Here is a 16,850-nt window from a genome sequence, read left to right on the forward strand (position 1 = left end):
TCATCATATGGAATTACGAGCTGCTGAGGTCAGGAGGGCTCCCACCTTCCTAGCTTTCTTCAGATTATGCAAAATGGAATTATTCAAGAGGCATTTTGCACAGTAAATAGGGATGTGTTTGTGTGTGCCATCAAGTCTCAATCAACTTATGTCTACCCCAGCAAAAGGCTTTCAAGGCAAGTGAGAAGCAGAGGTGGTTTCCCATTGCCTTCCTCTGCAGAGTTTTCCTCGGTGGTCACCGGTCCCAAGTACTGACCCAGCTTAGCTTCCAAGTTCTAATGAGATCGGGCTACACCATGCCACCTTCCCTTCCCAAATAGGGCTATACTGTAACAAAATGATTTAGAGACAAGCTTGGTTAGGGAGGGACTGTAGACTATACCACTATATATACTTATTATCTGCTGTTGTAATTGGTCCCCAGTCTGTAATTTTTGCATTGTTTATTATGTCATGTTAATTTCGACTGTTTCTAATCTCTGGTTGGTTCCAGAGTTCTACAAGTCAAACGCTATTACACTGTCTGTTCAATGTCCCATGCTGTTGATTGCATTGACTTATCCTGTGTGATCCACCTTGAGTCCAGTGAGAAAGATGGACTGTAAATAATATAAATAATTAAATAAAATGCTTTCATTTTTTCCTTCTGCGGTCATGTAACACACTTATCTTTTAGATTGCTTCTGTAATCTGCCCTTCCCCCTCCACACATCCACACACTCTTCTGTTTTTTACCTACATATACATTTCTGCCACTGAATATACATAATACTACATGCATCAGATGAAGTGGGTTTTGGCTTACGAAAACATATGCCAACATGAATTCATGAAATCCTTTAAAGTTCCACAAGTTTTGGTTACATCTTAGGCAACCTCAAGATTAAAGGAAGCTCTTTATGATTATAGAGGCCAACTGAGGGATTTGACTGATTTTGAAAAGATAATTACCTATCGGAAGAACCATATGCTGGGGCAAATCTATAAACTTTTACTTCAGTATGACACCAAATAGCAGGATTAAATTTCAGTCTAAAGAAGAGATACATTTGAAATAATAATAAGCATTTGTTAAAACAGTATGTTATTAGAAAATCTCACTATAATTTTTCTTGATACAGTGACCTAAGATGGGTCCACACTAGATTTTCCTGCTGATGCAATTGTGGCAGGAAGCTGGAGGAAGGATTGCAGACAGTACATATTGTACTTTGTATATTTAAAAAAAACTATGGGGCAGGGTAACTGGGTGGTGACACAAGATGCAGCGTTCTCAGCACGCCACTGTGCAGCGCAAACTGGCTAGAAAAAGATATGCTGTGATTCAATTCTGCGTGGAAACTCTGATAAGGAAGTTGTACTCAGTTTCATTCAAACTTAGCCCATTCAAATCTTATCTGTCTTATTCAACGGTGAAAGAAATGCATTCTGAACATTTTTTAAGAGCACAGTAATCTATCCTTACTTCATACGTTCTGGGGGTCAAACTGTGACATTGGCTGCTAATGCTAGGTTAATCCCTTGCAAACTTGGTGTAAGTTAAGCCCTGGCAGTGGCATTGCTTGCATCAACCTACAGATTCGTTCTGTTGTGTTAAAGTAGCCACAGTTACAGAGCGTGCCTGCACTAAATAGGAAGCGTAGGGAGAAGATACTTCCAGAGAGAAAGTACAATATAATGCCAGTGGGGGGAACAGGGCTTCCGAGAGTGTTTGTGCGTGTGGGAGGTCAGCCTGTGAAACTCGCTGGCTGTAGATTCAATAGGTAGCTGACTTGTGGAACCCACTGCCACAAGATGTGCTGATGACTGCTGGTTTAGATAGATTTAAAAGGACACTGAACAAACTGATGGAGTATAGGTCTGTTGCTGGCCGTTAGCCAGATGGGATCTCCGGGTTCAGAGGCAGAACCTGTCAGATGCTGGGGACGTAGTCAGCAGGCAAGGGTAGACCTAGGCAGATCATGAGAAGGAGGGCAGGAAGAGTTACGTCAGTGCTTAGTTCTCGTGGCCCTCTCTTACATGCCCAGGATAATGCCGCTCTCCACTTTGGGGACAGGAAGCAATTTTCTCCAGGCCATGGATCCTGCCATCTTCTGGGCATGGGGCATCGGACTCTAAGGGGCGTGAGGGGGAGGGAGTTGTGAATTTCCTGCATTGTGAAGGGAGTTGGACTAGATGACCCTGGAGGTCCCTTCCAACTCTATGATTCTATGACAGCTTCCTGTAGCATCTATCTGGCCAGCATTGAAATAATGGAGCCCTGGACTTTGAGCGAAATGATGTAATTTGGTGGGGCTACTCTTCTGTTCTTATGGCTGTTCTTAGATAAGCCTTGAGCCCCAGCACCTTTTCAGGCAGCACACATGCAGCTATGCTTGTTTACTGAGAAACAAGTCACACTAAATTCTGTGGGTCTTACATCCTGCTCCATTGTACAAATGAAGCACTGCCTTGCAGCCCACATGATCAAAGAACCTCCGTCCCACAGACATGTTCAGCTCAACAATCTGAACACACAATTTCTGACACACAGTTATACTCCAGTGTGAGGCTGCTGCTTTCCCACACACACACTGAGTTGCAAAGTGAGCTGAAAGTGCGTTATGTGTGAAAGCAGCCTGGGCAGCGGTGACAGTGCATCGAGAGCTTGGGTTATACCTCCCTCCAGGTGGTGACTGGAGATGTCCCAGAATTACAACTGATCCTCCAGGCCGCAGAGATCACTGTCCCTGGCGAAAACGGAGAGTGGGTTCCATGGCATTATACTCTTCCAACCGACCTCCCCTCCCCAACTCTGCCCTCTCCAGGCTGCACCCCCAAATCTCCAGGATTTCCTAACCTGGAACTGGCAACCTAGGCGAGACTCGTCTCTGGAAGATCCAGGTCCAAGTCCCCGTTCTGCCCACGAAGAAGTTCCCTGGGCCAATCGCCGTCTCGGCGGAGGGCGGCCACCTAACAGGTTGTGGGGAGAAAACATGGCAAGGAGAGCCGCCCGGCCGCCATTGCAGGAAAGGCGGTAGGAAAACGCCCGTCGGTAGAAAGAAAGCGCGACGGCTGCGCTGGAGGAGGAGAAGGAGGGGGCGCTGCCTAGGACGGCCGGAGGAAGTGCCTGCCTCGGCTTCGCCTGGAAGTGAAACGAGGGGGCCGGGCTGGCGGGTGCCTCGGTCCCTCCCTCCTTGCCTCTGGCCCGGCGTTGCTGCCCGTTACCATGTCCCTGTCTAGCAGAGGCGAGCAGGAGAGGCGCGGCAGCCTGAAGAGGCACCGTAGCCACAGCGAGTCCTTGCCGGGCAGCAGCGGCAGCTCCAGCGGCAGCAGCAGCAAAGGGCTGGACCGCAAAGAGCAGAAGAAGAAGAGGCGCGAGGTGCAGCAGATCCAGCAGATCCAGCACCTGGAGTCCTTGTAAGGGGGCGCGGGAGGGGGGTTTGCAGGGGCAGGGCAAGCGGGGGGCCGCTGGATTCCCAGGCAGCCCCTAAAGAACGGGGGGGGGGCGGATCTATGGCTGACCCGCAGTGCGATTGTAAACAGATCCCGAGTTTTAGTCTGTAGTCGCAAAACAGTAAAGAGTCCAATAGCACCTTTAAGACTAACCAACTTTATAAAGTCTTCAAGGTGCTGCTGGACTCTTTACTGTCGTAAATAGAGTTACTCCAGTGAATGGGCTTTGACTGGAGTAACTCTCCTTAGCACTGCCAGAGTTCAAAATCTGCCCTAAAGTTACCTAATGCTTATTTAGATTCAGAAACGCACGTTTACACATAATACCTATGTAATGATTTGCTGTTTGTTTTATAAACTTTTTAAACATTTGCCTTTGGGCCTTTAATCCGGATCCTCCTTACTTTACCTTAAACTTTTATCTCAGGCGGTTACAGCCAACACCTTTTTTCCCTCTCCACAGAGCTCCAGGTGTTGTCTGCTTTACTCAGGATTTTACCTTGAGAAATCTTCTTTCTTTTGTTTTGTGGCCTTTATATTGCTGCCTCCCTGCCTCCCTCAAAAGGTTTTCCCTGCCACCAATGACTTTTGTTTTGGTTTAACTAGTGTATAGGAAGGCTTGTTATAGATGGTAGTTTGACAGAATGGTCAGTATGGGAGCGTTGTTGTGAGGGGGTGGAAAGGGATCTTTCTTGCTTAAATAAAGTAGAATTTATTTATAAGAACATAAGATTGAGTTTTGATAAGGGTATTGGTTTTAGAATAGTTCTTAAGGTTGGTGGTTTCAATTATTATTATATCTTCTTAAAGGTATTTTCACTGACTCAGTCACACCGACTAATTTTCAACACAGATCTTCGCTAGGACACTAAACTCTCATTTCATCCACACAGACATAGTTTCACCCAGGCCTTTCCACAGAGCTTGCCTGACCCAGATAGATTAATCTTTCTTTCTTAGATACACATAAACTGATCCAGGCTTCCACACAGTTTGCCTGACTCAACTAGAATAAATATTTTCTCTCAGAAAAAACACAAACGCTCTCAGGCTCCACATAGTTTGCTTGTTTTGACCAGAATGAATACTTTCTCTTAGCATACTGGCCAAAAATGCAACACACTCTGACCCCTTGTATACAGCCCGGGCCAGAGTGCCCATAGAGGCCAGGTAGGTGGTGGCCTCAGGTGTGGGGTGCTGGAGGGAGCGCCGGAGGAGGCGCGGGGGCCGGAAGCGCGCGCCACAAAGCAGCAGCCTTCTATCCCTCCTGCCCCACGCCGCCGCCAGCACAAGCCCTCAGCCGGGCGCAGCTGCCGCGGACAGGCATCTGCGGCGGCGCAGGCAAATGAGCGGGAGAGCTCGGAGGCCACCCGCCGCAGCGATCGGGCCGGAGGCGGCAGCAGTGTGCGTGCACTCCCGTGATGATGTCACGTGTGACGTCATCACGCAGGCCTGTGCGCTCACTTGCGCCGCAAACCCTTGCGCCGCCCCTGTATACCGCTATCAGGGTACAGCTACCGTCTAACCAGATTACGCTCTATTCACCCATCCAGCCCCCCCTTCCCTCTCTCTTCAGAGGCCTGCATTTAAATTCACAGTAGCAATTATCAAAGAACCCCACCTTAGCAAGCAGAAATAAAATCTAAACTATTTAGATGCAAAACATTGCAGGATATACTTAAAATACAGCTCCCTCCTATTAGTGTCTGTTACCCAGGTGCTGTCGATGGGGAACCTGACAAGATCCCTCCTGTCCCATCTTCTTTCATTCACACCCATCACCTGCTTGCTTCAAGTAGCTCTTCTACCTCCAGCCATGGGGATCCTGTGGCTGCACAGCGATGGAGCTTTTTGCCTTACCGGGGAGGTGGGGGAGAGGGAGGCTGCGCATGCACTGAATAGTATACTCATGACGGGGGCTTTTTTTCTGGGAAAAGACGTGGTGGAACTCAGTGAGTTGCCCTTGGAGAAAGTGGTCACATGGCTGGTGGCCCCGCCCCCTGATCTCCAGACAGAGGGGAGTTGAGATTGCCCTCCGCGCCGCTCAGCGGTGCGGAGGGCAATCTAAACTCCCCTCTGTCTGGAGATCAGGGGGTGGGGCCACCAGCCATGTGACCATTTTCAAGAGGTTCCGGAACTCCGTTCCACCGCATTCCAGCTGAAAGAAAGCCCTGCTCATGACCAAATACGTCATGTAGTTTAGCTCTCTCAGCCTAGCCTACCTCAGCCTAACGCCTCAACTACTTGAAGGAAGGGCAGGATTAAAATGTATTGAATAAATAATATTCCCGAGGCAGGTTACAGCAGATTTACAAGGCATTTGAAAACAATGACTGGTAGCCGGTATTTATCATAACTAACAGCTGCATAGTTCTGCAGGAAAAAGCAGAAGGCATTTTGTAAAAGAGCCGTTTTCAGCAACCAATGAGAGCAGGAGAGACGGTGCTACACAAACTTCCCTTGGAAGGGTGTTCCTGAGAAGGCCCTTCTCTCCTTATCACCCATTGTGCTTTCTGTGCATGTTAAGTGATGGTCCAATAGCTTGGGCAGGCCTTTATTTATTTATTTATTTATTTGCTTGCTTTATTTATACCCTGCTTTTATCCTCAGTGGGGACCTAAAGTAACTTCAATAATGTTCCTCTTTTCTGTTTTATTCTCACAACAATCCTGTGAAGTAGTTTAGGTGGAGTATGTGTGACTGGCCCGAGGTTATGCAGGAGAGTTCCATGGGAGAGTGAAGATTTGAACCTGTCTCTCCCAGATCGTAGTCTGACACTCTAACCACTGCACCACACTGGCTGGAGGAGAACAATCCATGATGATGAGAGGTGGCCATTCAGAGACCTGAGAGGCTTCCTGTTTAACACTATAATTACTGCTACTGACTTTGTAGGCCATAGCTGTTCCTCTGCCAAATTATTACAGTTTTTCTATGTGCCAGAGAACCAGTCTGGTATAGTAGCCAGACTGTTGAATTACAGTTTGGGTCGCCCAGGTTCAAATCCCCACTCACTCACGAAACTTTTGAGGTGACCTCTAAGCCTAAGATTCTTTAGTGATTGCAGAATGGAATCACTAAACCACTTTGGGCTCCTAAACGAAAAGACAGAGTAAAAATGTGATAGATATAATGGAGCCTAGCCTTGATAAGCCTGGTAGTAGATCTGTGTTTCAAATCAATGACACAGAATTTTGTTTTTCAAGAGACAGAGTGATATTGCAGTGGGGGCCATAGTGAAAAGCCGATGACTTTGTCCTTTGTGGAAAGATGGAAATAAATTAAGATGTCATTTTCTAGAAAACAGCAGCGCTTTCAAGAAAAGAAAGAGACCACTTTAGAACAGTGTTTCTGTGACCTGATTTTAGCCTGACCTGCAGAACTGAATAACTTGTAAAAAGGTATCTTTTTGGCTTTTTGGAAATAGCAGTAGCAATATAAACAGATCATTTCCCTGACATGTTTCCTGTTAGTTTTCTCAAGTTACAGGAAGTGAAAATATTGAGGTGACATGGGGGAAAGTTATTCCTCTCCCCTTCTGTTTGATTGAATATTCATTTCCCCTTTGCTTAAGTATTAAAAAGTATTAATAGAGCTTTATTTTATTTTATTTTTTCAGCTATGAGAAACTTCCTCCTGGGCTGATTAAGGTAGGTTGGTATGCCATAATGCTTCTTTTTAATATTTCAGAGACATTTTAAAGGTGCTTTTTAATCTCACAAAAATGATCATTAGGCTCTCTCTTTGGATCCAGTATACTCTGAGATGAGCTTACTATGTGGGAACGATTTGCTCGTAAATCAGAATATGAGGCAAAATGCACCCACTGCTTCTCCCACAGAGAATTCTCTTGGCCGCTGCTTCATTTTATTCTCATAGCTTTATTCTGATGCGTTTCCCCTCATGTCCTAGGAAAATGAGACAAAACCAGAGGACTGCATTCCTGATGTGCCTGGTAATGAAAACGCACGCGAATTCCTTGCACACGCGCCGACAAAGGGGCTCTGGATGCCGCTAGGGAAAGAGGTGAAAGTTATGCAGTGTAAGCCTTGGAGTTTTCTAGAATTCTTTACATCATTTATATGGAGGGAGAAATTATGTGGCAGGAAAAAGAGTAGGTGTTGTAAAATGTGAGGTATCGATTGACTTCATAGTGACGATCAATTAGTTTTTTATCTAAATACCAACCTGTCCTGTGAACTGGGAGCATCTTACCACAATTTCATCGGTCACATCTATCTATCTGTGAGAGTCAGTGTGGGGTAGTGGTTAGAGTATCACACTAGGAACTGGGATGCACAAGTTCAAATCCCTATTCTGTCATGAAAGTTGCTGGGTGACCTTGGGCCAGTCATATACTCTTGGAGTAACCTACCTCACAGGGTTGTTGTGAGGATAATAGGGAGGAGAGGAGAATTATGTAAGCCACATTGGGCCCTCACTGGGGAGAAAGGTGGGGTATAAATGAAATAAATAAAATCTCTCTGACCCCACTGGTACATAATCAAAGTAACAAACAGTTTGAGAATATGAAGTGGAAAATTAAAATTAAAAGAATTCATTTCTATTCATGAGTGTATTCATGTCTTTTTCTCTCAAAATGTTCACATTTCATTCACCTTCTGTCTTCTCAGATTTCCGGCTGTAAATAGACAAAAAAAAATCCTAGAACTCCCTGCCCTGTATAAAAACATGATACCTCTGATTCATTATAGCCTGTTGTGGGAGCAGTTCTAGGTGGTAGAGTTGTTGGCTAGAGACAGCAGTAGCGGTCGCTTTTCTCTCTTGTCTTTGTCTCCTGCTCAGGGGACAGTAGATTCTACATCAAAATGGCTACTGAGAGAGTGGAGAGGTCCAGTCCCAGATCACGTAGCAACAGCAAATAAACATGACAGTGCTGCTACTCACAATGTACCTGAAAAAGCTAGCAGTTGTTTATTAAGAATGGGAATAGCTAAGGCAGCCATTTACCTCTTTCCTATCTTAAAGGCGGCATGGTTAGAGAGACAGCACTTGTGCTACAGGCCTCCATTATGATCGGTGTAGACCGATCAGCTCCCTGAGGCTTCTTTCTCCCACCTATTCATCAGGTTTGAACAGTGAGCATGTTCTCGGTGATCTGTCTCCAGATTTTCTTCAATCCGAGTATTTTGAGGCGTAATATGTAAATTTCTTTATTTAGGCAGATGTTGAGGGATCAGCCGGGGCCAATTTTTTTGTGTTAGTATAGCCACACCACCACTACAGTTTAGTAGCAATTGGTGCCAGTAGTAAGAAGAACATACAAGTGAAACATCCCTTATGTAGTTGTCTCTTCCCTGCTTTACCCCCACAACCACTCTGTGAGGTATGCTAGGCTGATAGAGAATGACTGGTCACCCAGTAAGCTTTATGGCAGAGTAGGGATTTAAACTTCGGTTTTCCTTAATGTAGTCTGACACCCTAACCACTGCACTGCACTCCCCAGGAGGCAAAAATTAACCATTCTCTGTGTAACAAAAATCAAGCATGATTTTGTCACTGTGTTAAAAAGAAAAGAAAGCTTGCAGAAATTCTTTTTGTTTTCAGTTGCAGTGTGCTATTCTAAAATGTCTTTTAAAACTTTTTTGTGTTTAGGCTGGAGATGTAAACGTTACGGACACAGAACAGGGGATAAAGAATGTCCTTTCTTCATCAAAGGCAATCAGAAGCTTGAACAATTCAGAGTAGTAAGTTAAATACTGCAGCATGTAAAATGCGTGTATGTATTTAATAATTCTGACTAAGGTGCATTTTAATAATTTCTTAAGTTAATGAACATGAAGTGTTTTTTTTAAATCTGTGTGATCCATTTGCAGCCATAAAAAGCAAAGAGCCAGCTTTAGTACAGCTTCTGTATCTTGTTTCTTGGTGATAATGCACCTCTGAGATGAGCAAATTTCCTCCTATCCATTCCTATAGGATCCCAAGTTACTGTTCTATTGGCACAGCTGCAGTTCCACCAACGGAAAAGCACATTTGTTAGTGGAGGAGGGAAGGATGATTTCTGCCAATTCTCCCCTTCGGCTGCAGACCCCGCTTTGCCCACAGTGTTGTTTCTAGGGTTCCCTGACTCACAGGAACAAAAAGGGGACATAGAAAGATGAGGTGGGGTGGGAGATTGGGAGGTAGCCTGCTTTAAGCCCAATTCTGCTTGTGTTGCTTAGAAGCCAAGTCATATTATACCAGAAGTTTTCTGCATGGTGTCCTACTCCTCTTTATTTCTGGTTTAAGAAGGATCATTTCTAAACTTAATTGGGAATTGGAGGGAAAGCCTTTTGTTGCAGCTTTCAGTTTCCGTCTTTGAAAATTATAAGCACCTGTGGCATGATATGTTGATCGGACTCTGCAAAAAAGCAATCGTGATGTGATTTGCATCGAGATGCTTTTAATGCAACGTTTTACTACTGTGCATTTGCCCTCCTGTACAATACATGAAAACAAATCTTAATAGTATTATGTTTGACCCCATCAATGTTTCTCTGCCCACCCAGGTTTGTTTATTTATCTAGTTAATTTGTTCATAGTCCGCCTTTCTCACTGAGCCCGTACATTACACAGTGCCAGGCACAACTGCGAGGACACTCGTCCACATGTGCACATCAATAATATAGAAGAGGGAAAAGACATTATTGAATGAGGAAACTCTAAGCTGCAACAAGCTGCCCGGTACGCAGTTCAAACATTTCAGGAACGGAACAATGGAAGTTCCTGGTGCCTTGTCCTGCTCCAGAAACAAGACCAGACCCCCCACACACACACTCCAAGAAAAAATTTGGGCAACAAAAATGTCAGATGTATTCTGACTTTATTTTTCCAACAGATGATAATGAAAGGGTTATTTAGAAGCCTGGTGTAGAAAAAAACAATACTAACAAATTATTATTATTATCTATTTAGAGAATTTTTATTCCACCTTTCCAGGGAACCTGTCTTGTAATGGGGGTTGGCTCAGATTATATGGACTGGCATCTTGGGAACAACCGAAACCTAGAAAATTTAGGAACAAATTACAAATTTGAATGCTCAGATATTGGAAATTCAATAAATGTAAGATTGCTTTCAAATGCATTCTAAACCTTTCGTATATGATTAGAGTTCATTTTTTTTTGGTCCTCATTCAAAGCAGAAATAAGTTTTCAGGGTTTTTTCCCTCCCCTTCAAGGCACATGAAGACCCGATGTATGATATAATAAGGGAAAATAAGCGTCATGAGAAAGAAATGCGGTAAGTCTGACATTGTTTTAAGATGTATCCACATATTGAATAATAGTACATTCCTAGCATTCAAAGTGCTTCATATATACATTGAGTTGGATCCAGCCAATTTTTTCACTTCACCTTGCCCTCTCTACTAGAGCGCCTATCCCAAAAGACTTTTGTACATTTGGGATGCATGATCCCAAACGTAGCCTTTTTTGGTGGTCAAAGAGGACCCTTCCTTCCTTTTTCAGCTGTAGCAAAGTTGGTTGGATCCAACCTATTACCTTTTGTAATCTTTATAGGGATCCTGTAGTATTAGGGAGTCAGTGCCGTGCAGTGGTTGCAGGTGCAAATTCTGACTCTGCCATGAAAATTGTTGGCTGACCTTTGACCAGCCACTCTTTCAGCCTAGCATAGTTTGCAGAATTTTACTAATTAATTAATTGCCTCTTTCATACTCCTCCTTTCTCCCCAGTGGGGACCTGAAGTGGCTTGCACTGTTCTTCTCTCCTCCATCTTATCCTTACAACAACCCTGTGAGGTAGGTTAGGCTGAGGACGTGTTGCTGGCCCAAGGTCACCCAGTGAGCTTCCACAGCAGCGTAGGGATTCTCACCTTGTGTCACCCGTAACTCTGTGCAGAATGGGTGGGGTAAACATGCGATAGAGTGCCTGTGTAGCTTAGCAGCTGGAGCAGCTGAGGAGACTGGAGTTCAAATTTTGAGTGTGGGATGAAGCTCACTCTCTCAGCCTAACCTACAACTTAGGGTTGGAAAGAGAAAACACAGGAGTGAATAATTATGCATCCTGCACTAAGCTCTTTGAAGTTTGTCCTTCAGGACAACTTAACACTCACTCGTTGTGGTTTACAAAGTATGTTCTTATTATCCCCACAACAGTTACCTTGTGAGGTGGGTGGGGCTGAGAGAGCACTGAGAGAGCTGTGACTGACCCAAGGTCACCCAGCTGGCTTCAAGCGGAGAAGTGGGGAATCAAACCCAGTTGTCCAGATTAGAGTCCTGCCACTCTTAACCACTCACCAGATTGGCATTATGCAGTAAGTCGCATTATGCCCATATTGCAGATGAGGGATTGGGGCTGAGAAAGAGTGGTTGCCTAACACCAGTTTCTGAATTCCTGAGAGGAAATGTGAGATTTTTGAACTGATCACGTCCTGGTTTAAAACTCAAGGTTCTCTAGTGGTTCTCCATTATTGATTCTTTCAAAATTCAGTGCCATTTTAAGGGGAAACACACACAACACCATTTATGATGTCATTAATCTAGTTACCGTGTCTCAAGTGTCAAGGTTATATTTAAGCAAAAAGGAACAAGGAGATTGTCCAGCAAGGCAAAAAAAATGAGCAGAATTTAATCTTGTGGGTCCATTTGTGCATTTAGGATACAGCAGCTAAAGCAGCTGCTCGAAGACTCCACTTCAGATGAAGATAGCAGCAGCAGCAACAGTTCTAGTTCTTCAGAGGGTAAGGAAAAGCACAAAAAAAAGAAAAAGAAAAAAGAGACGAAGAAGAAGAAGAAAAGAAAGCACAAATCTTCCAAATCAGATAGGAGGTCAGAATCGGACTGAGGTGATGTTGCCACTGTGACAAACTCTGAAGTGTTGTGAAGCATCCAAATCCTCTTCAAAGAGCTTTGGAATCGTTTCAGTACAATCTGCAGGCATATTTTGCAAGTCGCCTTATCAAGAAGCTCTCCCACTGTCTCTTTGTATTACATTTTTCACCCAGTTAAGATTTAAAAAACAATTTGATGGTTTGGTGCAAGACCCACTATGAAAAAGAATTTACCTACAGTATGCATGTGCTGGTTTTCCTTGTGAGTTTCCTTTTTAGAGGCTACTGGCTTGCACACCCTTATATAGAGAGGCTAAGAAGCTAGAAGCCATTTGGCAGCAATGTGTTAATCTGGGATCCAGGTTGGGCAAGGGAGATGTTTTTAATAGGGAAGCTTGCAAAAATACTGCCACTGGGTATGCACCAGAACCTCTGGGTTGTGTGGTTTAGGAGAATATACAGGTGGACAATTGCTTTAGAGTCAGAAAAGCGAAATCTCTGCTCTGTGGCACATGGCAGGCTAAGAAGGGTTATTTCTGGCCCACAAGACTTACATGCTCTGAAACAAAGGCTGGAGGCTGCCAGAACAACGGGATTTTGTGTGGATTTCACACTGCGGAACTTTGAATGAGAACAGTATGCTTGTTTAGCACAACAAACTGATCTTGACTTCTCAAAAACCATGGTTTGTACCTTGTAATTCAAGGAGATGATTTGTGACTACAATTTTATTTTGATGGAAACAGGATTATGCCCCGTTGAACTTAAATCTGGCCTGTACAACTTGTCGCCTTCTTGGCCAGACGTGCTCTGCTAGCTCTGGATGGTAGGAAGCTCCATGAAATTTCAGTGGTGGCTCCATACTTGGATCTATGAAAACAGTTGGTGGTTATCAAACCCTTATTTCAAGAGTAGATTGGCTGTTTTAACTTACTGGAAAAGTTCCTTGAGGGCCACTTGTGGCCAGGAGAAAGTAGAGCCAAGCCCCAGCCGCTCTGCCAGGAGCTGCTTGGCTCTGACCTTTCGGGAGCAACCATGATTGGTGTCAGTTGACCAATTGCCTCCTTCCCACACGGCCACTGCTTGGCTTGTGCACTCCAAGGGCTGTACAGCTTGGCTTCCTCCAGGACTGTTTTAATTCCCCAGTTCACCCGAGACTTGGTCAGACCCTCTACACAACTGAGGGGGATGCACGTGGCTTAAATTATACAAGGCTTAACCTCATCCTCTGTGTCATCTGAGTTAACTAGAAGATTGGGTCTTGTTCTGATAATTCGGTTATCTGAAAACTTAATGTATATGAGGTAGTGTCATGTCAAGCTTTCAGTTGTGCCGTGCTCGGTGTTGGCTGTGACAAAATGATATAACTCGAGATTCATGAACATTTGGTTGGATCCTCTGATGTTCTTCTGCAGCATTATTCCACCTAAGTCTTTGTTGGATGGAGAAAGACTTGGCAGAACGGGAAGCTAAGGAAAAGCAGTAATGTTAATGCTCTATTGCAGCTGCATTATATAAAAGCATTTGGATTTGAAGAATCCCAGCCAATGCAATAGAAATCTGTTGCAACTTCTGTTGTGATTCCCCCCTGCAGACTGTAGATTTTAAACACCCTATTTAAAATAATTCTACTGCCCTATCAAATGGAATTCCCAAGCATTAAAAGCCATCTTGCTAATATTTGGATATGGTCAACAGCAAATAAACTGGCTGTTGCAAAACAGCCTTAAAAATAAGCTACATTTTCTGTAATACAGGTTTGCAAGATTTATTGTTTGGATATATTGGGGAAATTTCAGCGAACTATTATAAATTATTCCAGCTTTATGTAATGATTCTATGTCATGTTGGATTTTTTTTTTTGCATAGGAAGATGCCTTATAAGAACACTAGAACTGATCAGTGCTGCATCTGGTTTGTCTAATAAAAGAGTATCTCATGCATCTGCAAAAATTAAAAAGGAATATTGTGGCAACTTAAAGACCAACAGATTTATAGTGGCATAAGCTTTTATTGTCTAGAGGCCACTTCATAGATGTATGAAGTGTGTCCTCGGTGGACATACATATACATGCACGGATACACAGAGTGCCTGTAACATTTCTGTGCAATGTTCAAATACTCACAAAATTCGTATAGTGAACTCCCCTCCAAAGAGTAAAAAGCGTAACACAGTCCTGCTAGTGTTGCTAAAATGATTTAGGATCGGTAGCATGCAAAGAAAACAATACTGCAACGGGGTGCTAATTGGATAGAGCCATATTTGCTGATAGATTCTAATTCAGCAGCTTCACATGAAGTCTCCCTTTGAAGTTCTTCTGTTGAAGAATGGATCTTTCAAATCAACATCAGTGACCTGGCCAATTGAAATATTTTCCCCATTGGTTTTTAAAAGTGACTATGGTTTGTACCTGGTAAAGTTGCTGTTTATCAGGAGGTCTGAATACAACCACCCCATACAGCACCGTCCCTCTTAGCCTCCTCCACACAGAGAGGGAAGCACCGACCAACAGAGAGTCTTGCTGCACCTGCGACCTTCACCTTTCAGAAGTGCTTTTTAAGATGCACCCTCCACCCATCAACTCCCCCCCCCCTCAGCCAACTAGGGATGACACTCAGCCAAGAATATGCATCAGAGTTTTCAGCCTCTCCCCAAGCGAAATTTAAGAGGCAATGAAATGGTAACAGAGAAGGAGGCTGGGGGAGTAGAAGGACCATTTCACAGCTGAGAAGTTCAGGCATTCAGTTAAACAGCTAAGTGGAGAGGGAGACCAATGGTCATCGGCAGATAGGAGGCATGGCTTGTGCCATCAGCCCAACAGCACATGAGAGCTTAAGAAAGCACCCAAAGAGCCTCCTTGGAGATGGGAAATGAGGCAAGCAGAAACAACTGGGATTTACAAATCGTGGTCTGTTATGCATGGCAATAAGGGGGTCTTGCAAAGCAGTTTAAACCAAGTATGTTATGACATCTGAATGCATTCATTCGTTTCTGCCCTTTCAAGATTGCCGCTGTTCAGTACTGAAGTTAGTCACATCTACATAGGTTTCAATAAGTCTTACAAGACACCAGATTTGTGCAACTTTAAATTTTAATAGTATTTTAAACAACACAATAAACACCTTTAATTTAATGCCTGACTTTAATACATTTCATTTTCCAGCATGTACTCAGGAACCTTGCCTTTGGAGTGCAAAATAAATCTTGCTGAGTTGCTTACAAAAGATAAGTGATCTGGATGATACACGGAAATATTAGCACTTTCATAGTTCTGTTGACCATCATTTATAGAGAGATCTTTTTGCTCCATACACTGTACAAAGAAATTAAGGAATGTTAATATTTCCTTCTTTTTAAGTATGCACTTGTTCTTTAGCAATGGATTCTATGAGTTTAAGATTGAGTCTCTCTAAATAACATGTCTTACATGAGGACACTCAAGTGTAGGGAGACAATGTTAGCCAGGAAGCGTAGTGTCAATTTCACCTTTCTACTGGAGGATAGTTTAAAAGGACAGAGCCTCAGAGATTTTCTTAATTTCATCTTCTCCTCCACAAGGGGAAGTGAAATTGACAGCCTTCTGGGAGACTTTTGGGAGGAAAAGATGAAATTAAACTCTCTGAGGAGAGATCTTTGCTGGCTCTGTCTTTTACAACTACTGGCCTGCAGAGATGTGAAATTGACAGAGCCTTCCTCTGTCTTTAAACTATGTTTCCCAGCTAACATTGTATCTTCCTACACTTGAGCATAAAGAGACTCATTGACTCAAGATTCACCTGTAGTCTTACGTATGAGAGATGCCTCAAGATAGGTCACATTCAGGGCTGCAGAGAATGAAACATGGTTATCCTGGTAGAAACCCACTCTAAATGGTGTATTCCTTTTTGCAACATTATTCCACATGTATCCTCTGTAGCCCAGTAAGAACTATATCAATAGTTGGGCCAATTAAAATGCTTTTCCAGGCATTTAAAGCCTTCATCTCAGTCCACTTTGCTAGGATTACCCAGCATCCCTTAAAGGAAATCCCCCACACACAGACACAAGATAATTCTTTTATTCCAAAACAATACTAGGCACAATATAAACAGATCTACAGAGCTGCTCTAGCATAGTGGTTAAGTGGCTGGGTTCCGAGCCAACATTTTGCTAGTTCAGCTCCTACTACTGCCATGAACTCTGTAGGTGGCCTTGGGTAAGCAATCCCTCTCAGCCCCAGCTCCCCAGCTGTATTGCGGGGATAATACTAACATTGACTTTGTTCACTGCTCTTAGTGTGACACTAATCTGTCCATAAGGGCAGTATATAAGCACACTTATTATCTCGCTGTGAACATAAGCCCAGTACCTAATGCAGACAGATTCAGAATATGAAGGACAGATTGGTATGTTTAGCTGCTAAAGTACAGATTTACTCCCATTAAAGCTATTAACCAAGGAATGTACAGTAAAACTTAAAATCTCATTGCTTATCTATGTTGCAAGATGTACAATCCATCGGTTCCAAGTATCTAGGTTTTCCGTTCTATGCTGTACACATTTAATGCAATACAATGTGTCAAGTTTTGTATGCACCATTCAAATAGCTGTGTATTTTTAAATAAAATATAGTCAAATGGAA

The 16,850-nt window shown here is 43.6% G+C and overlaps 1 protein-coding gene across 1 annotated transcript; it reads left to right on the forward strand.

Moving 5' to 3' along the window:
* Window positions 1–3,184: 3,184 nt before the first annotated feature.
* On the forward strand, window positions 3,185–16,811 carry RP9 (RP9 pre-mRNA splicing factor). The gene is made up of 6 exons (XM_054992025.1): window positions 3,185–3,399; window positions 7,055–7,085; window positions 7,348–7,477; window positions 9,052–9,143; window positions 10,619–10,680; window positions 12,056–16,811. The coding sequence occupies exons 1-6, from the start codon at window positions 3,209–3,211 to the stop codon at window positions 12,240–12,242; spliced, it is 693 nt and encodes a 230-aa protein (XP_054848000.1). The 5' UTR covers window positions 3,185–3,208; the 3' UTR covers window positions 12,243–16,811.
* The last annotated feature ends 39 nt before the right edge of the window (window positions 16,812–16,850 follow it).

This window comes from Eublepharis macularius, chromosome 11 (genome assembly GCF_028583425.1).
Source record: "Eublepharis macularius isolate TG4126 chromosome 11, MPM_Emac_v1.0, whole genome shotgun sequence".
In the NCBI taxonomy this organism is placed as follows: Eukaryota; Metazoa; Chordata; class Lepidosauria; order Squamata; family Eublepharidae; genus Eublepharis; species Eublepharis macularius.

Excerpts from the sequence above, each read along its gene's own strand:
- RP9 (XM_054992025.1), top strand. The coding sequence starts at position 3,209 with ATGTCCCTGTCTAGCAGAGGCGAGCAGGAGAGGCGCGGCAGCCTGAAG. Across the intron at positions 7,478-9,051 it reads AGAGGTGAAAGTTATGCAGT|GCTGGAGATGTAAACGTTAC; the intron begins GTAAGCCTTGGA and ends TTTTGTGTTTAG. Across the intron at positions 10,681-12,055 it reads CGTCATGAGAAAGAAATGCG|GATACAGCAGCTAAAGCAGC; the intron begins GTAAGTCTGACA and ends TTGTGCATTTAG.